The 21,151-nt window shown below is 36.1% G+C and overlaps 1 protein-coding gene across 1 annotated transcript; it reads right to left on the bottom strand.

Moving 5' to 3' along the window:
• Positions 1-1,842: 1,842 nt before the first annotated feature.
• On the bottom strand, positions 1,843-13,732 carry LOC126818071 (cell cycle checkpoint protein RAD17; the record flags this gene model as incomplete). Its single annotated transcript, XM_050545249.1, has 9 exons — positions 1,843-3,833; positions 5,839-5,896; positions 6,643-6,723; positions 7,780-7,819; positions 10,275-10,424; positions 11,445-11,591; positions 11,996-12,084; positions 12,981-13,184; positions 13,717-13,732. Coding segments are annotated over 9 exons (978 nt in total), but the record flags the coding sequence as incomplete, so codon positions are not given.
• Between the last annotated feature and the right edge of the window lie 7,419 nt (positions 13,733-21,151).

Genomic DNA, 21,151 nt, shown 5'->3' with positions numbered 1-21,151 from the left:
ATCGAAAGAGTGTGGGGGGGGGGGGGCGGCGCACAAATTAAATGAATTCGTGGTGTGTGTTTCCGATATCCCCATCATGGAGATCATAAATTTATCGAACGGTAAAAACGGTTTTACACCTTATATAGGCAGATTATTTCGTTGTCACCGTGCCCTTCTGGGCGGGTGCCCGCCTCTGGACACGCGCCCGAAACCGGTAGCAAACCAGCGCCTTACAGCCACACGTTGATTAATACTCTTACTGTCCACCGTGAAAGTGATTAAGTTAAGGTGTTATTTTAAAGTAATTAGCTGTTAAGCAGACAATTCTGAACTTTAAACAGCTCATGGCCAGTATATGTAACAATATTTATCGTTGAGACATTGTTTTCAAATTCACAGACAAGAAATGGAGCAATATGATGGCTGAAACAATATGGTTATCTTAACAAATTATTGATTCTGAGTTCATAACCAAAAATATAGAAATGGTTATTTTGATACGTTAGCTGAGCTATAGATTAATACACATGTTGGTCATTTACATTTTTCGTTGTTATAAAAAGTATATCATATTTGCTGATCAAATTAAGTAACAATCCCTGCCGATATCCAGAGTATGGTGCATATCTATTCCATATTTGGAATTTAGCTGATATCAGACTATGGCGTAAATCAATTAGGGGTGGGCACCTATAAAAGAGTGAGTGAAGGCTAGAATAGTCAGACAGCATTGTATTCTTTAGAAGAACAGACATCATCGGTTTCTCCGAGTCTAACCACGCTGGATGGTCCTAAACACGAGTGGGTTGAGAGAAAGAGATGTTAATTTTAAATATTGTAATGTAGACTATTGTGCAACTGTTGTGGCATAAAAACGTACAATCTGTTTCACAGAGATCTTCTAATATATCTGTAACAGATGACTTTTTCGACACGTGACGTCACATCACGCGGCGTCAATCATTGGCTCAATAGCGCGTGCATTGTTTAAATAAGACGTTACTGATTCGGGATAAATGTTGAATTTTACTTATTTTAATACCCATTTACACTAAATAGGAAATGATTTTTATCTACAAACAATTCAAACGTCTTTATTTATTTTTCTAATAAATGAAAAAAATGTTTTAGTATTTAATTTGACAGAAGAAAAAAGTTAATATTTGGGACTCATTAAGTCGCATCGATGTCATCCTTATCAGTGATTGTAGCGGCCTATCGAAAATTCACAGCTGATCAGTGTGAAAAAGGTATAGAAAAAACCTATCGTTGTTCTTGTTATATATTTGATTTCGGTATTGTGAGAAAACACAATGGTTTAATTAACTGACCGTCCTATCAATCACTTCTTGTTCTTTAGCCCGATTTGGTTGGCTGGGTCGTTACTCTCCAGATGCATAACGTGTGAAATTTAAATAAAGTTTCCAACCTCAAACAAGCGCTATGAGGGGAATTTGCCAAAGGTTCTTTTATTTGCATCCCAGCGCGTAGACTGGACCTGGGTGTTTCGTTCAACGCCAAGACACGGCCCTTGTTGAGGCGTCAGCCCTACATCACTGACAAGAGAAGATCCCGGGGAAACTTTGCGGCCACCACCGTGATGGAACCCCTGACTTCCAGGTAAGTGAACCATTACGTATGGTAACAGGTAATATAATATACAGATCAAGATGAATTTATTCTCAATGAGTAAAAGTTACGCGGTATCCTCAGGTAACTGTCATTTTAACTTTCAGAGTTTTTTTCTTCAGGTCACAAAAATCTGATCATTCTGGAGCTAACATAAGATTCCAAGAGACATCAAACTAGATACTTCATAACAAACAAAAGCCATTTCTTTAAAGATGAGGAAACCATTAATTATCTTGAAAATAATTTATTTCACATGTCAACAAGTAATTCAGAAATCTCATATTGTAAATTAACCATGATATTTTAATAATAGCACTTATAATAATCTAAGCATGGTTCATACATTAACATAACAATATAATATATACATGTATATCTACAATATAATAAATACTTTACACACCTCAAGTTAAATAAACTATTCCCCTCACGGGGCGGATCCAGAGGTGGTGGAGGGGGGGGGGCAAACCAAACCAACACTGCTCAGCTACATAAAGAAAATTATAAAACAACACTTTATGGGAAAAGTGTAATGGTCGTGTGTTTTATCCTTTATCATTAGACAGTGGGGATGGGATGGGCATTCAAAGCACCAGATAATAATATAGACATATGTGATATCACATTTTAATGCTTTACATCAATGAAATTGAATCACAATGTGATCCTATTAATTCATTATATAAATTAACATCAATCGAGGTGTTGGATTTCTCTCTTTCAAAACCTCAATGTCTATTTATGCCTACATAATTAAGAGACATCATGGCATCATGCATTGTCAACTGTCAAATTTCCTTAACAGGAGCCTGGCAACCCCCCTCCTGCGAAAATTCCTGGATCCGCCCCTGCCCCTGTATCAAAATTCTGTAAAGTCATTTGGGGTTGATATTGAGGTAATATTAACCTCAAATAAAAACATGCTGTGAATTTTACATTTATAAAGTAAAAGTAGCATTATTTATAAAGTTTGTCTTGATTAGATAGCAATCTCTTTCCAATATTGTTATTTGAAATAAAACCTAGGAGCTCAAGGGTTAGATTTTTATTTTAAATAACAACCTGGAAAACGATTGCTATCTACTACTTTAATTATGAGCCAATAATCTCTAGCACAGGTAATATTGTTGGTTTGGTATTTAGCTATAGCCCAACAATACCTCCTTGAAGATATAGTTTCAACCTACTTTTATAAATTCAATCTAATTAATATCTATTTTTTCTTTTTAAACTATGAAAGGTACTTGGTGATAAACAAAATCTCATTCTTGTCTTTTTTAATTATTATACACTTGTAATTTTTTTACAATATACTTTATGCCACTTAGAGGTTCATATAACTCCTTCAAGTTGCCTGTGAAGATTTCTATGTCCAGTGAAACAGATAAATTGCAAACTTTTAACTCTACTTTAACCCCGACTTGTATAGATGATCAGATTGAGAGATAATTTTCGTCTGAAATTGTATTAACATTGAATTTACCACAAGGTAAAGGGCTACATGTTTACATGTACGCCTATAAGTTATAAATTGTATAGAGATACATAGTAAATATCTGTAAATATCACTCACTCTGTACATACTCCCCATAGATATTCCAATATGGCGAATGTCAAGTGAAGAAATACAACATATAGTGTAAATTCCATCAGATCTATCATCAGTTAGAATAACCAAAGTTTGCAAATTATGTTGGGTTTGCTCACTAAGTCATCACACATTACTCACATTTTTCTAGGGGTCTAGATTGGTCTAGAATATACCACAATAACCAAAAGCAGACCACTGCTCAATGACATCACACACTACTTTAATTTTCCGTAGGACGCAAATCAGAGGTTAAATTTTATTACTAGAATAGCTAGTTTAGAAATAGGCTCAGAGAGTTGGTAACCATAGCAACCATGTTGATTACTGATTGTATACACATTAGTATATATTTGTCATATTCTTTGTCACAACCATATAATTTCAGAATTAAATAGGTCTCATGTTTTCATCTCAGTTTTAATTAAGTCTTATTATTCAATCAGAGTCGAAATATTCATCAATTTCTACTTCTTTTTCATCTTCCTCTTCTTCAACAGTTTTATTTTTTACTTCTGATTGGCTGTCAGAAATCAAGTCTCCTGGTTGGTCGAATTTTTGAGTGACAGGAAGTGAAGTCGTATCTTCATTGTCAGCATCTACTACCTCATGCTCATCCAATTTCTCGCCCCTAAGAAAATGAAATAATCAGTCAAAATTAGGGCTGTCAAAAAATATTTCTATATGGATATACTGCAATACAATGAAAATGAAATGAAATGGGTATTAATGTCCTACTGCTCTGCTCCGACTGGGCTAATTAAGACGGGCATACGGCATACCGTGTGCTATGAGGGAAATTTTGCCCAGGCAGCGGCACTGTGACCTACTCTTATATCGAATTCCAACTGCCTGCAAGCCAACTGTCCTTGTCAGGCCCTCCTACCTGCACCACTGACAAGGAAAACCATGTCGGAAAATTGACGATGAACTTTCTCTGTCAATGCAGGGATCGAACACGCGACATCCAGGCTAGCGAGCCAGCGTCTTACCCACTTAGCCACCATGGCTCCCGTATTGCAATACAATCGTCTGCAATACACTGTATCGATACATTTTTGTTGTATCGATATTTTTCTACTTTTATTTTACATTCAAATGTTAGCTAGACTGTTCATAAAGACTTCATAATCAGTCAAATTTTAGGCTTTGCAGTAAAAAAATAAGTGTCAAAGACCAAAGTTGTAAAAACAATAAAAATATTCAAAGTAAAACTGTTTGTGATAAACCTTGACATTATCGAAGTATTGCAATACTGCAATATATTGCAATACTTTTTGTAAAGTATCATCATAGGCGTACGAGCTGGGGGGGCTGGGGGGGGGGGCGGCTGACCCCCATTTTGGGCACCAAATGCTGGGAAAATTTGGGCACACAATTGTACTTTGTAAAAGTTGTATAAAAAAATATTGTGTTCTTGAATGCGTCCAATTTAACAGAGATTTAAATTCAGAGTGTCTATAGTTAGGCATTTAAATAGAAATCTTAAGACTCGAACCCTCTATTGTTTGGAGTACAGTAAGCCACAAATTACAGTTACATAAACAACTGTTTTTAGTTGTGTATATTACAAGTAAATAAAATTTAGTTCTCTTTATTGATGATTTAGAAATTAAGAACTTATTCATCGCAAAAGAGATATTATGATTATTATGTAACATACTAAGAACCTAACTACATTTTTGGGGCACCAACCACCACCGCCCCCCCCCCCCCAGTAAAAAATTTCCCCGTACGCCTATGAGTATCATGATATATTGCAATACGATTTTTGGCCGCAATACACAGCCCTAGTCAAAACAAAAAAATAGTAAGCATTCCAGAATGTTCAATCCAGTACTGCCATATTTGGGCAAATAAAAAATTATCAAATCTGTTTGAGAAGGCCATAGAAACTCGTATCCTAGTCACATAAAAATATCTGAAGCTCTGAGATACTTTTTCAATGAAATACAATCATTCTAGTTTTTTGTAGGATTGGAAATTTGAAACTATATAAATGCCAGGATAACCATGTCTATTATGCTAGCTGAAATTATTGTGGGAAGTGAATAACTTGATATCTAAGAGAGAGAGAGAGAGAGAGAGGTGGGGTTTAATTTCTACTCAACACAAACTACGTGATTTCGGGACTAACATATGGTTCAATTTTATTTTAATAATTCCCTTGCTCGTAGGGGTCTTGCTGAAATTATTGTGGGAAGTGAACAACTTGATATTTTAAGTCATGTAACACTGTCAATTCAGTTTAGTGATCATTTCAGAAGAAAATGAAATGCAGTTTAACGTCCTACTGTTCTGCTCTAACTAGGTTTATGGTCCCATCTGAATGACTATATGTTATCCCTTGCCAGGCCCGCCGTCCTAAACCACTGACAAGGGTCAACACAGGGCTCTAACACGGGATCTCCAGGTTAGCGAGCCAATATTTTACTCATTAGCCACTATATGGTACCCTATTTCAGAATGACTCAGCATTTTGATTTGAAACTTTTAGACAAATCAAACAAACTATTTTATCACATTTGATTTGCACATTTCAACCAAATTAATATATTTAGATTCGCCATAAATAAATATTAGTTTGCAAATCCTTAAATGTAAGAGTATTTCTTCAATATTAGAAACCTACTTACTTATTTTGAAATGATCTTTGACAAAATCTTCCCATTTCTTGAATAAAACTGATCTGTGCTGAAAAGACAAAAGTCCTAAAAGGTTAAATCTTTTGATATCAAGGGTTATTAACATATTCAACATGCAGAATTTCCAAAAACTGAAACAAAATCCCACACACAGCCACGTAATCCAATGGTACTCTCAAATATTTTACAGGTTTTTATAGCCTATGATCATGATGCTTTAAAAAAGTTCAGAATTGCATACTATTGGACATGCGTTTTCTCTAAATAATAAAAGCAAGATTTTGATTTTTGGTTTGTTTCATCAATTCCATCAATTTGAAAAAACCCCCAACAAAACCAGAAACGCTTTGACCTGTTGTAGTGATTACAAGGTTTCCATGACAAGGGCCTACATGGTTTCCCTTTGTTAGTGGTGCAGGACAGAGAATCTGACAAGGACAGCTGTCTAGTCATTCGGATGGGACGGAAAACTGGGGTCCTGTGTATATATTGGCATGATCCTAGGTTTACCATCCTACTTTTCTGCCCAGACAGCAGCGCCTACTCTTATTTTGAATTCCAGCTGTTAAGGGTTATTTTACATCCACGCCAAAGTATACACTGGGACCTTGCTTTTTGTGCTATGCGAATGACTTGACCACGGCATCACTGACAAAGATGAACCGTTCTGGAAAAAGACTGGAAATTTTCTCAGCCAACACCAGTATCGAACCTATGGTCTCTTGGTTAGTGAGACAGTGCCTTACTCACTGAGCCACCGTGACTCCCTAAATAACACAGCTCCATTTAAATTACCTGGATTTCTCATAGTAACGTTTATTCTGTTCAGATTTGGTAAAATTTCTGTCCATAGAACTTCAGGTTCCCAATGATATCCTGTTACAACAAAATAACAAGTAATTAATTCTTTCATTTAAATATACATTATGCCAGATCTAAATCTGCCAATTGCAGGTCTTTCTTTAGGCCTGAAATGTTATCTAAATTATTAATAAGACATTAATTAACTTATCCAGACCATATGTTAGTCCAAAAATGACCTATTTTGTGTCGAGTGGACATTAAACCCATTTTCTCTCTCTCTCTCTTTAACTTTGAAAATGACCGCTGCCGTCTCAACATCAAATTCTAACTGTCAAGGTTTCTTTACATACATGTCAGTACCAGATCTTAGTTTTTATTCCCATCTCAACAACTAGATGCTGTTCCTTGCCAGGCCCTCTGGCCGTTATGCTTGGGTCCCACTGTTGTGCAATGTGTTACGATAGGATTGTTCCGATTTAATCTGATTCAAATACAGATCTATATTTCGTTTTGGTTTTTTATACTTTCGATGACCTCTACTACATGAAGATCTGACCGGTTGTCGTGGAATGTCGCGTCAGGGGTCATACGAGTGGCTTTTGACCCTATGACGTCAGATATTTGATTAACCAATCAGCCTTGATGTTTCTGGTGGGTTACCCATAGTTCTGTGCATGCCACACCAAAAACTCACCATAACAGACCGTTTCATTGGCTATCCCTCACCTTATCCATAGGGTGGGATATATAACAACTCTTCCAGATCTAAGTGTAGTAAAAACAAGTAAAACAAAGTTTTGAACTATAAAAAACAAAATGAAATATGATCTGTGTTTTAATCAGATTGGTCCTGATTGAGTTCACGATCTGGTGTGTGCAAATGCGTTCAGATACCTCTCGATACAATCAACACGATTGTTACCACTGACCAAAATATATGATAAGGCCTGATATGATCATCATGATTACTCCGCAAATAAAACCACGATTTCAATCATAGCGCGAATCATGATAGTGGGAACCTTGTATTACTACTAACAAGGGGAAACCACCGGGTACATTCCTGGGTAACTTTCTTGGTCAAGTGAGCTGCCCTTTACTCACCAAGGATCAACACCCTTTACTTACCTCTGAAAAGACTACATGCTGTTTCTGAATTCTTTTTTGCCTATAAAATAAAGATTTTAATGATATGATCATTGATTATAAATAATGATGCATTAAAGACACTGCTAACACAATTGTGACATATATTCTGATTTTTGTAAATAAAACAATGGGTAAGTAATTATAAGTACAGTTTATATTAAGAGCGTGTCCGCGAGAAAACCATGCAGAAGGTGCTAAGGCTTCAATCACAGATTTTGACCAAATTTGGTTTATAAGTTGGGATAGTCCCAAAACACATAAATGTGCAATATTAGATAAATCTTTCAATTCCTGTATGAGAAAATTGAAAAAACATTTTACATATGTTGAAATTGCCAAAATCTGTCTTTTCTAAAATACCAACTTTGGCAAGTCCATACACCTTTACTATAAGTAGCAGAAAGACCAAACTCACACAGTTTATCGATGACGCAGTGCTGTTACCACAATATTAACTTCAGACGATTCTGGCGAACGAGATCTGTATACGGACTGGATATCAAAGCCTGTCTAAATTCCCCATTTTTTGTCACCCAAAGTTTGACGCCCTATAGCTACTTCTTTCATGGGGTGGGTTTAAAAAATTTATGCTCACGTGAACAAGCAACCTCCCAACATTTGATACAAAAAATAAAAATGACCGGAATCGACTTGACAAAAACTAGGTAAAGGAAACAATAACCCATGAAATTAACCTGTAATTTCCCTATTTTGGAGATAATTAACCGTAGTAGATAAAAAAAACTAACAATTTATTTTCCTTTTCATTCATATGGTGTTTACTACCAGCCCTAAAATACATTAGTATCTGTTTTATAAAAATATCTTGAAAAAAAAATACTTTCAAAGGCCTGTAATCGTTCATGGCTAATCTGGCGTCAACGGGAATTGACTTCTGCAGTTGTCCACGACCTTCCATTGGAGTTTCGACGAGCTCAATCTTAACAAACATATCCATTACTCTCAAATAGACATTATTTTAAATAAAATAATCCAACGAAAATGAAAAATTCACCTAAAAGTGAGATTCGAACCACCAACCGCATGACTTCCCCCGACCCACCCTCTCACCGAGTTGCTTGTCCCAGGGCCCCAAGGTCCATGTCGTGGGCCCTGTTCAGGGGGTTTGCCTGGGGCCTCTCTTATTCTAAATCCGGCCCTGACGGTGCCCGAGAGCTGTAGCTACCATACTACACTGTTCAATGTCACCCACTTTGACGCAATTAGGCTTCGTTGCCGTTAATATTTAAGCTTCCACATTTCTGTATTGTAGAAATCAGTGGATGTGTCCCAAAATGAATAGTGGAAACATGCTCTGAAATTAAACATTTTGTAGCCATTTTCGGTAACTTGTTTGAAAATGAAATCTTAAAGAGACAATACAACAAATAAGTTAAAGGGACAATACGACAATACCAAATATACAATAAATACAAATACACACTTATATAGAGTACAACATGGTACAAATAATGGCTATGGATATGATGAAAACATATAAAAGTCAAAATTTTTATTTCTCTAATTAAATTCGCAAAATAATGTATCACAAAAGCTTTTTTTTAGCACTTTTCAATAAGCTGTATATTTTAAGTATGTTGCATTCCGGTCATTTTTTTTACACCTATGGATACTATGTGCTTAGCACTTCAAAACCATCCAAAGAAATTCTACTTGCGACCATGAAAAAAAAAGTTACAGTGTATCTTTTTCTGCACTATAAGGACAATGTGAATATGGTACCCTAAAACAAGTCCACACAAAATTAGTATGTACTGATTTTTATTTTTCAAATGAGTGCTGGGGTAGAAGTTGACCACCCGCTTTATCAGACAGGGTCAAAATTAGAAGGTTGCTATTCCACCATAGAATGCAGTCTGTGCTTAAAAAAGGTGATAAATACACATGTGAAAACCGCAATTTTAACCATAAAATGAATAATTCCTGTACAGTCCTTTAGAGCGACATCAGACTGTAACCACTTCCGCATGTTACCTCTTGCCCCTAGGGGGTGTCATACCATAAGTTTGATCAAAAACTTCCGACCCCCCATCTTAGCACTTTTTGCATGGTCTTCTCGCGGATACACTCTTAATACCCATTTCTGCACTGAATTGATCTAATGAATTGATCTAATGAATTTATCTAATATTAATACCCATTTCTGCACTGAACTGATGTTATATTAATACTCATTTCTGTACATGTTATATTAATACTCATTTCTGTACTGAACTGATGTTATATTAATACTCATTTCTGTACTGAACTGATGTTATATTAATACTCATTTCTGTACTGAACTGATGTTATTTTAATACTCATTTCTGTACTGAACTGATGTTATATTAATACTCATTTCTGCACTGAACTGATGTTATATTAATACTCATTTCTGTACTGAACTGATGTTATATTAATACTCATTTCTGTAGTAAATTGATCTAATGAATTGATTGATCTAATATTAATACCTGTCTCTGTACTGTGAACCACTGTGATTTGTGTAATGGTCGCCAGCCTATTCCAGATCTGGGTGCATCAAATTTAGCATTCGATGTATTTGCATGAATAATTCCCCTTGATGCTAGGGAAGTAGCATAGTTCTGTAAAGCTGTTTTAGTCTGAATAAAAATATAAATGGTACATGATTTAGCTCATAATGATAAATGAGGTAATTTAGTGTTGATCAAATAGATAAATTTGGTTCTTTATAAAGAAATTTTGCTAGAAATAAAAAGAAATTGGGTTTAACATCATACTGCACCAATGATCTAATAAAGACAGGGAATACTCAATTGAACGTTCCGGAATTCTCTCAATTCCAAAAATAGTATCAATAGAGTGAAAAGGAGAATTTCGAAGTACAACGCATGTGCCGACTGCATAAAAAATATCTTAACCAATCATGACGGCTGAAACATATTTATTACTTAAAATACGTCACGATTCTACTCATACCACCTCAGCTGTTGGAAATGGCAGAACTGTGACATCACTTGATTGCAATTCTGTCAATATGGGACGATCAGGACTGAAAATCAAGAACCCCCACAAGAAACACTGCCACATTTATTCAAAAATCAGAAATTGCTAAAATAACCAAAATGGAGGACAAACATCATCTTTGGTACACAAGCACATTTATTCAAATATCAGAAATTCCAAAAATATCCAAATTTGAGGATATACATCCACTTAGATACATGCCACCTCTAGATAAAATAAAGGTCATTTTATTTGATTTGCAAATTATATAAATTTGCCACCAATTACTAACAATCTGTTGATATCGAAATATAGACATTAAGCCACATCTAGAGAATCTTTCTTTTGAATTTTACGATTATCAACAATCACTAATAAACAGAAATTTCGTCAATTATCAGCCAATACTAGTAATTATAGAAATGAAGTGAAATGGGGTTTAACGTCCTACTGTTCTGCTCCTGACCGAGCTAATGAAGGGTGTACACCATACAGTGTGCTATGAGGGAAATTTGGCTCGGGCAGCAGCATTATGGCCTATTCTTATATCGAATTCCAACTGCCAGGGAATCTTTTACGTGCACCCCAATGTATACACGGGACTTTAGTTTTTTGTCCCATCCCAATGAATGGTAACTGATGAACTGTATACTTACAGACCACTGTGAAGAGAAGGTATCGACTAGACTAAGATATTCACTAGCGTTTACTACATCATCAATATCTGTATAAAAATCTACGTAATTCTGATGTAAAAACGAAGCAAAGTAATCTCCTGATACTTGACTTTTTTCTACAACATCCTAAAATAAATTATCATTTTAATTTAATATCACTTAGCATTTTTTTATTTAAATAGATTAGTTTCAATATTCAGAAGAACAAATATTTTCTTAAAATGGCAGGCTTCCTCCACTCAGAGAATCATGTATGTACTGAAGGTCAATAAACTTTTTCATTATTTAAAATGAAAACTAAGGCCTGAAAAGTGATTGATTTTCATGTATAGAAATGAATTATCCTTCAGCCGTTGACAGGCAATTCTAAGACAATAAGAAACCCAAATAAAGTGATACACAACCATACACAAAGACGGATTTATTTTTTGACAAGATTACATTTTATTGCATTTGGTCTGACAGTTTGTCTTTACCTTTTAGTCAGGAATATTGACCCTTAAACATGATAAACAAATGAGAAAGCTTACCTCTGGATTAATTAAAAGTGGATGTCTTTCATGATGAGACAGATGTGATGGTAATCTGGGAAGATTATCATACGTTGATGGATCTCCTCCTGATTAAATATAGAAATTATAAAAAAGTACTTTTAGCAAATCTATCTGTTACCAGAACAGATTGATTGATTGTTCAAGTATCTGTCTTGTGATTATTCAAGTACCTATCTAGTGATTATTAAAGTATCTGTCTTGTGATTATTCTTCAAGTATCGTGTTTTTTGATTTTTATGAAAACTTAAACATTTAAAAATTTTGCATTCTCATTGAAGAAATCTTAGCTCTTCTTAGTCAATTATGTAGTTTTGCTTTTTTCTTTCTCAAAGTATTATAACAGATCAAATGTAATAATAAATATTTAACCATTGTAGAACTGGACTACTAGAAAATAAAATGAAATGGATTTTAACGTTCTACTGTTCTGCCCCAACTGAGCTAATGAAGAAGGTAACCATTGTAGAACTGGACTACCTTGATGGTTTTAGCAAGATTTTATGGATAAATTAAGCCAACATCTTTTGTTCTAATAAAATTATTTACCACAATGTAAGTATTGTCAGCCAAAGAAAATTATATCCATTCCTAAAATTCAGGGGGGTTGAATGGCCTAATGGTTAGCACATGCAACTTGCATCATAAGGTCTGTCATTCAGACAACTGGCATGGTTTCGATTCCCCGGTTGTATGTGACAAGAAGTAGGGTCGCCTGTCCAACCTTGTGGGTTTTCTCTGGGTCCTTCGGTTTCCTCCCACTGCTAAAGACCCCTACACACAAGCGAATTATTGAAATAAATTTAACTATATGTTAGTATCAAAATGACCTAGTTTGTGTCGAGTGGAGGTTAAACTCTGTCTGTCTCTCTCTCTATTCATACACAAAATGGTTAAAAAATTTCATTCACTAAAAAAATATAATTTCTACTTAACAATATAAAACTTGTTTTCACCAACTTACGTTTACAGTGGAGTATTTTTCCAATAGCATGAAATAAAAAACATGAAGTATCTCTAGCACCAATTCCAGCAAGTTCTGCCTCGGAAGATGTTTTAGAAGAATCTCGTTTCTTACTGGATTCATATTTTAATCTGCTACCTGAACCCTTTCCTGTTTTCCTGCTTGATTTCTGTGATTTACATGTTGAGTTTAAATCAAACGTATCTAAAATAGAAAACATTTTGTTTTACTCTAGTACGAATGAAATAAACTGGTGTATAACATCTTACATATTTCCACCAACCACCTGGTTAATGAATATGGGTATAATGCCATGCGAGAAATTTTGTCCAGCCTACTTTTACTTTTGTTTCCAGTCACCAGGGAATGTTAAAGGTGCAGTCAATGATATAACTAAACCTGTAAAGGGAAACCAGACTGGAAGAACCTGAACAACTTTCTCAGCCAACACTGGAATTTCCTAGTTATAGAGAAAAGCTATCTTAGACTACTATGCAAATTTCTGGTATCAAACTATGGGCGTAACATGCAGGAAGTTCACGGGAGTCTTCAAACCCTCAAAGATGCAATTACCTATTTTCAAGCAGTAGTGATAGATATTTTGGGGCAAAAGTAAGTATTTTAGCTATTATCCACAGTCAAAGGATCTTGGGACAATGTAGAAAGCCCTACCAGACATAAAGGTGCTGTGTCTACAGTGTGTTAATCTTGTCTACAGTACATGTACCCTACAAACCTTGTCTACAGGCAAACTATAGTTTGTTTATGGAATGCATGTACCCTTACCTTGTCTACAGGGAATTTATAGGATTTTTTTTAATAGTATACATAACCTACATATATATTAGTACACATGTAACCTACTAACCTTGTCTACAGGGAATTCATATATCTATTCTATGGTATATATACATGAAACCAACTAACCTTGTCTACAGGCAAACTGCAGTGCGTTAATAGCTGATCTTATATCTCCAGTACTAGACATAGCTATAGATTCTATCACAGATGTAGCTGGACTAAAACCACCTACTTTATTTTCAATACTACATATACGATTTAATACTTTTACCATCATGGTTGGTGCTACTGGGTTATAGCTAAAACAAATACAATATTATATACTAAACATTTGATTTGTAAATATAATTGAAAGTTTTATAATTTTCGTCCTTCACGTTTATGAAATTATGTCGGAGCCATAAAAAGCTCCTGCAAATTTCAAAAATGAAAAAAAGCTCCTGTAAAAAACCTTTTCTTAATTATACTGCGAGAGTAATTCTACATTTTCATGGATTAAGGAGAGCCAAATTGTATTTATGCTTTAGTCTTGTTTAATATTCTCTTTACAAGTGTACATGTATATGTTCTTATGGAAGATAATGCCTAACATTAGCATTCGATATCAGAATGAAAACGAGGGCAATCTGTTTGGTGAATATGGTAGCATTTGAATTACCTCCATGGAAACTAATAGCTCAAACGTATGCAGTTCAAAAATAAACAAAAACTGAAAGTAGTTAATTAATCTCATTATTTAGGAGAGCGATTTATCTAATTTGCGTCGGTCTCCAATGACTCCCGCAAAGGAGAGAGAGAGAGAGAGAGAAATGGGGTTTAACGTCCACTCAACACAAACTAGGTCATTTCGGGACTAACATGTGGTTTAATTTTATTTCAATAATTCGCTTGCGCGTAGGGGTCTTTAGCAGTGGGAGGAAACCGGAGGGGACCTGGAGAAAACCCACGAGGTTGGACAGGCGACCCTACTCCTTGTCACGTACAACCGGGGATTCGAAACCACGCCAGTTGACTCAATGACAGGCCTTATGATACAGCGCACGCATGCTAACCATTCGGCCATCTAACCCCCCTCTCCCGCAAAGGAAAGTCAAAGTGCGTCGAGAGGAGCTGGAGCGGGAGCGAAAGCGCACCATCAACGTGAAGGACTGTAATTCTGATTAACTTGCCATGGAATTGTACTGAAGTGAACATTTCTTTGTCCCAACAGTCCTATTCAAATACATTTTTGGAAAGGTTTCAGGGCTATTGTGCACTATTTTTCACCACATAATATTGAATTGCAATTTATAGTAAGTTGTGTTTATTATTACAAGAGTTCCAAAATGAAATGGGGTTTAATGTCCTACTGTTCTCCCCCGACTAGGCTAATGAAGACGGGCTTATGCCATACAGTGTGCTATGAGGGAAAGTTTGCCTGGACAGTGGCGCTGTGGCCTAACCTTATATCAAATTACAAAAGCCAAATGATCTTTCACCGGCATATCAAAGTGTGGATGGACCCTCAATTTTTCCGTCACATCCGAACAACTAGACAGCTGTCCTTGTCAGGCCCTCCGTCCTGCTCCACTGACAATGGGAAACCATGCCTGAAAATCCTGATGAACTTTCTTGGCCAACATTGGGATCGAACCCACGACCTCTAGACTAGCGAGCTAGGGTCTTACTCACTTAGCCAGCGTGACACACCACAAAAGTTCCAATGCCATTTTTGACTTTGAAGAGACAATAAAACAATAGACAATTTCTTTCTTGTAAATTGAAACATTACCTTATATTATTAACACAGAGTTCATGTTGTAAATCAGTCGGAAAGAGTTGTCTTTCCTTAGAATCCCCACGACTAGAATCACTGATAATAAATACAAGAGCTGATTGGCCCACTCGATAATATCTCCTGAATAGAGAGAAAATATATATAAAAATAAAAACCACTATTAACTAACAAAGATTTAATTGAGAGAGAGAGAGAGAGAGAGATGAAATGGGGTTTAACGTCCTACTGTTCTGCTCCGAACTGGGCTAATGAAGACGGCATATGCCATACAGTGCTATGAGGGAAATTCTGCCCGGACAGCGGAACTACGGCCTACTCTTATATCGAATTTCAACTGTCAAGGGATATTTTACGTGTACGCCAATGTGAACATGGGACCTCAGTTTTTCGTACCATCCAAACAACTAGACAGCTGTCCTTGTCAGGCCCTCCCCGTCCTGTATCATTGACAAGGGGGAAGCACGCCGGAAAATCTGGATGAACTTTCTCGGACAATGCAGGGATCGAACACTCGACGAAAGAGAGCTAGAGAGAAATGGCGTTTAACGCCCACTCGACACAAACTAAGTCATTTCAGGACTAACACATGGTTCCATTTTTATTTCAATAATTCGCTTGCGCGTAAGGGTCTATAGCAGTGGGAGGAAACCAGAGGACCCGGAGAAAACCCATGTGGTTGGACAGGTGGCACTACTCCTTGTCACATACAACCGGGGATTCGAAACCATGCAGTAAGGATTCGGCCACCCAACCCCACAATTTAATATAAATAGAGAGACATACCTTAATACATTATGAAATAAGGTTGGATCTCTGAGATATACATTAGGAAATTCCTATATCCAAATAAAAGTAGTTTATTAATTTACATATAAAATTAGGCTTAATGATCATATTTTAGACTGACTAGCTGTGTAATTGACTACCTGGAGAATATATATATACCTGTCAGTCAATCTAATTAAAATACAGATCTATATTTTATTTCATTTTTTTATACTATGGATGGCCTACACTACTGGAAGGTCGCGTCAGGGGTAATACGAGTGGCTTTTGACTCTATGAACGTCAGACATTTGATTAACCAATCAACGTTGATGTTTCTAATAGGTTACCCACAGTTCTGTGCACCTCATGACAAAAACTCGCCATAACAGACCGTTTCATTAGCTAATCCCTCACATCATCCAGAACGCAGGTTATAAAGTGTAGTAAAGACAAGTAAAACAAAATTTTGAACTATAAAAAACGAAATGAAATAGGAACTGTGAGAGAGAGAGAGAGAGAGAGAGAGAGGGAGAGGGAGAGAGAGATGGGGTTTAACGTCCACTAGACACAAACTAGGTTATTTTTGGACTCACATGGTTCAATTTATTTCAATATTTCGTAGGGGTCTTTTAGCAGTGGGAGGAAACCAGATGACCCTGAGAAAACCCACAAGGTTGGACAGGTGACCCTTCTCCTTGTCACATACAACCGGGGAATCCAAACCACGCCATTTGACTCAATGACAGACCTTATGATACAACGCACACGCGCTAACCATTCGACCATCTAACTCCCAACGTGATTTCAAAAGTACGTTTTAAACCACTAGTCCCCGCAAAATCAACATGACCTCAATTATTAATAGCTAAATTAAGTATGTTTACCTCAACAAGGATTATTTTACCATTACTGTGTGGATTATCTCCCTTTCCATCCAGTTGTAAAGACTGATATTTATTAGCTCGTAACACAAAGTTTTCAAACTTAGATTGTTGGGAATCAGAGTTTCCAATATCAACACGTGAACGACCTAAAAAAAAAAAAAATAAATAAATACACAACATATCTGAAGTTCTAAAGATATGCAGAATTAGGAGAATGGAATTATGAGCTTTGTTTGAAGTATGTCATATCGTATTAGGTGATTGTGAATTGAAAATGTATTTTTCCCTGTAGTTTGTATCTATCAGCAAAGAAAAGAAATGAAATAGGGTTTAACGTCCTACTGTTCTGCTCCTTAACTGAAGACGGGTATATATGTAATACAGTGTGCTATGAGGGAAATTTTGCCCAGGCAGCAGCACTATGGCCTTCTCTTATATCGAATACCAAATACCAAGGGATATTTTACCTACACGCTAAGGTGTACAAGGGACCTTGGTTTTTCTTCCCATCCAAATGACTAGACACTTTCCTTGCCAGGCCCTCCGTCCTGATATATCTGCAAAGTGATGGATATCTAACTTAAATTTGTATTTATGAAAATACAAAACATTTTCAAATCAGAAATGTCTAATTAACAAAAAGCAAAACTACTATAATGTTTGTATAAGTTTCTGAAAACAAAACTGGGACAGAATTACCGTACTTATGCACGGAGCCTATTCCAATATCTCTCCCCTAAAAACCCAGACATCTTGTGAATTTACAAAATAATAATAGAATTTATTTGAACTGGTGATCAATGACCTGCCTTGCTAGGGGAATTATTTTAATATCAATGGGCCATTTCTTCAAGCTAAACAAAGGATGTGATTCAAATTTATTATCTGCGTTTAATTATGCGAAATAACTTTCAGCCACAGATGATTAATAGGTGATATAAGGAAATAACTACAGGTAATTAGATTTAGTGTTTGTGGCCCGAAGTGTTGTACATTAGTATATAACTTACTCCAGTAATCTTGTGTGTTGTTCTCCATGGTATGTACTGGTTGAAGAGGATTTGACCATTCTTGTAGCTCTAGGTTTAACTCCTGACATAAAACTTGTATGGTGGCCGTTTTACCTGCTCCAGATGGTCCCGTTAATAATAATATCTTCCCCTGCTAAAAAATAATCGACGACATAAACAACTGCTTCTTACATATGAACTAAGAAAAAGGCTTGAGAGAGCAATGGCGTTTAGTGTCCACTCAACACAAACTAGGTCATTTCTGGACTAAAAAATGGTACAATTCTATTTCAATAATTCACATGCACATAATTATAAAGAAATGGGAAGACACAACGAAAACCCTACTCCTTGGGATCGAACCAAGCCACTTGAGTCCAGAACTTAGGATCTAAAGCACACGTTTGTCAAATCATTTGACATTCCCCCCCCCCCCCAACTATATTGAGACACGTAGAAAAGAAATAATCAATGAACTATAACCGGTTCATACTTCAGTTCTCTTATGACTTACAATGTCTGTGTGTTGTCTTTACCATGTCTTTGTCCTGCAGGTTCATTGTTAAGTCGCACGCGCCTGTCATTGAGTCAACTGGCGGCGTTTCGAATCCCCGGTTGTACGTGACAAGGAGTAGGGTCGCCTGTCCAACCCTGTGGGTTTTCTCCGGGTCCTCGGGTTTCCTCCCACTGCTAAAGACCCCTACGCGCAAGCGAATTATTGAAATAAAATTAAAATGACCTAGTTTGTGTTGAGTGGACGTTAAACCCCATTTCTCTTTCTCTCGTTAATTGTGACATGTGGTGCAGTCATCCTGCACTTACGATTAATTAAGGCATATTGTTAGGTATTTCAATCTGATTAAAATACAGATCTATATTTTGTTTCGTTTTTTTATACTTTCGTTGGCCTACACTACATGAAGATCTGACCGGTTGTACATGTAGTGGGAGGTCGCCTCAGGGGTCATACGAGCGGCTTTTGACCATATGACGTCAGATATTTGATTGATCGATCAGAGTTAATGTTTCTAGTAGGATACCCACTGTTCTGTGCATCGCACGCCAGGACTCGCAGCAACAGACCATTTCATTAGATAATCCCTCACATCAACTAGAACATGGGTTATATAACAACTCTTCCAGATCCTAGTGTAGTAAAGACAAGTAAAACAAAATTTTGAACTATAAAAATCGAAACGAAATAGGATCTGTGTTTTAATCAGATTGTAGGTATTTCTAATTCATAATTCTACGACAGTAAAACTTTACCTTTTTTGCCCCTGGTAAAGTAGCCTGATTTATCCAGGCCTCCACTTCCTCCACCTTCTTTTTATGGACAGCCAAGTCTACCTGCAAAATTCAAAATTATTTTAATTAATACTGTAGTCCTTAAAAGAGTTAGTTATCTCCAAGAAGACAGTCGAGAAAGATTACAATATAGCAACAGAGACTGGTTTAAATAATAATAATAATAATACTCTATTTATATATAGCGCAATAAAAATAAAACAATAGTTTCTATTGCGCTTTTCAAGTTTTCTTTATTGAACTTTGGAAACCCTTCTGTAAACATGAACCTCTTTAGATGAGATTATTATTCCAATTTAGTACCAAATAAGAAAACTTGACAGAGTTCTTTCCAGCAACCACTAAGCCCATGGGAGATAACTCTAGATAAACACATAGTAATGTATTTAATCTACAGAAGGTTCATGGTCTAAGCAAGGTAATAAGTCAATTGTGGATAAAACAGTAAATAAATATTAACTATGCTGACATACCTTGCCTTCAGGATGATGCTTTTCAGCCCATAATTCCATGCTCGAAGCTTTCAACTTAGATTTTGGTTTTACTCCCACTATTTCTTTCTGGAATGGAGTCGTCTCCCTTGGTCGCTTTCTGTTTGATTGTGAATCACTCTTGTTAAACTGTGAATGGGCCTTGAAACTGGTTTGGCTGAACGACTTTGATTTAGACTTTGGTTGTGACTTAGGGATATCAAAGTCGGCTCCAAAATCATCAAATGTTGAAGTCACCCATTTCATTGGTGTCTGAAATATAGAGAAATGAAATGAGGTTTAAGGTCCTACAGAACATAAATCAAGAAAAAAAAAAGATATATTCACGTTAAAGGGATATTGCCAAGTAGTATAACTGTGCAGCTTAACGATATAAATTGCTATGGAGATAATAGCACGTTTTGTTAGCTGTCAATGTCCCGATGATAGCATAGCCCCTTATTCTGACTGGAGTCCACTCTAGCCAGCAATTGAGTAAATGTAACTGGTTATAAAATAATTAATACAAACCTTTTTGGGTATATCAACTTTAACTATGGAGATATCATCATCATCCAGTAAACTATCATTATGGCTGTGTACCCCACTTCGATTTGTTTTTAGAAACCCAGTCATACTAGTTTGTTGTTGACTCTGAAAAACAAGAAAGTTTTGGATGATTCAGAGGTGATACTCAACTGAATAGAAAGATCCTGTTGAAACCAACAAGTTTGGGTAGACGAACCAACTCCTTGTCACATACAAGTGAGGGCCCAAAACCAAGCTGCTTGACTCAATGACATACCTTTTGATCTAAAACCACACACATTAAACCATTTGACACCCAAGTGACCCAACCCCTGCATAATTAAGTTATAACTATTCATAAAGTGAATGTACACTAAAGTTTCAACAAATTCTCAAGAATTACAATGTATGTCTGAACAGGTAGGTCCATGTCTTTGTTCATGTACAATATCAAAACTGCAGATGATGATGTACATAATGATGTTCGCCGTTAAATGTGATAAGCTTACACGACTCACTGTACCGAAAATGAATTCTCTCCATCCCCAAAATTGTTACATACAATCAAGTGAAAGTTGGGATTTCAGGCTACAATGCTGGCATGCTCCAAATATATAAGAAAATA

The sequence above is a fragment of the Patella vulgata genome, chromosome 4 (genome assembly GCF_932274485.2).
Source record: "Patella vulgata chromosome 4, xgPatVulg1.2, whole genome shotgun sequence".
Lineage (NCBI taxonomy): Eukaryota > Metazoa > Mollusca > Gastropoda > Patellidae > Patella > Patella vulgata.
This window is presented reverse-complemented; position numbering and strand designations above follow the sequence as displayed.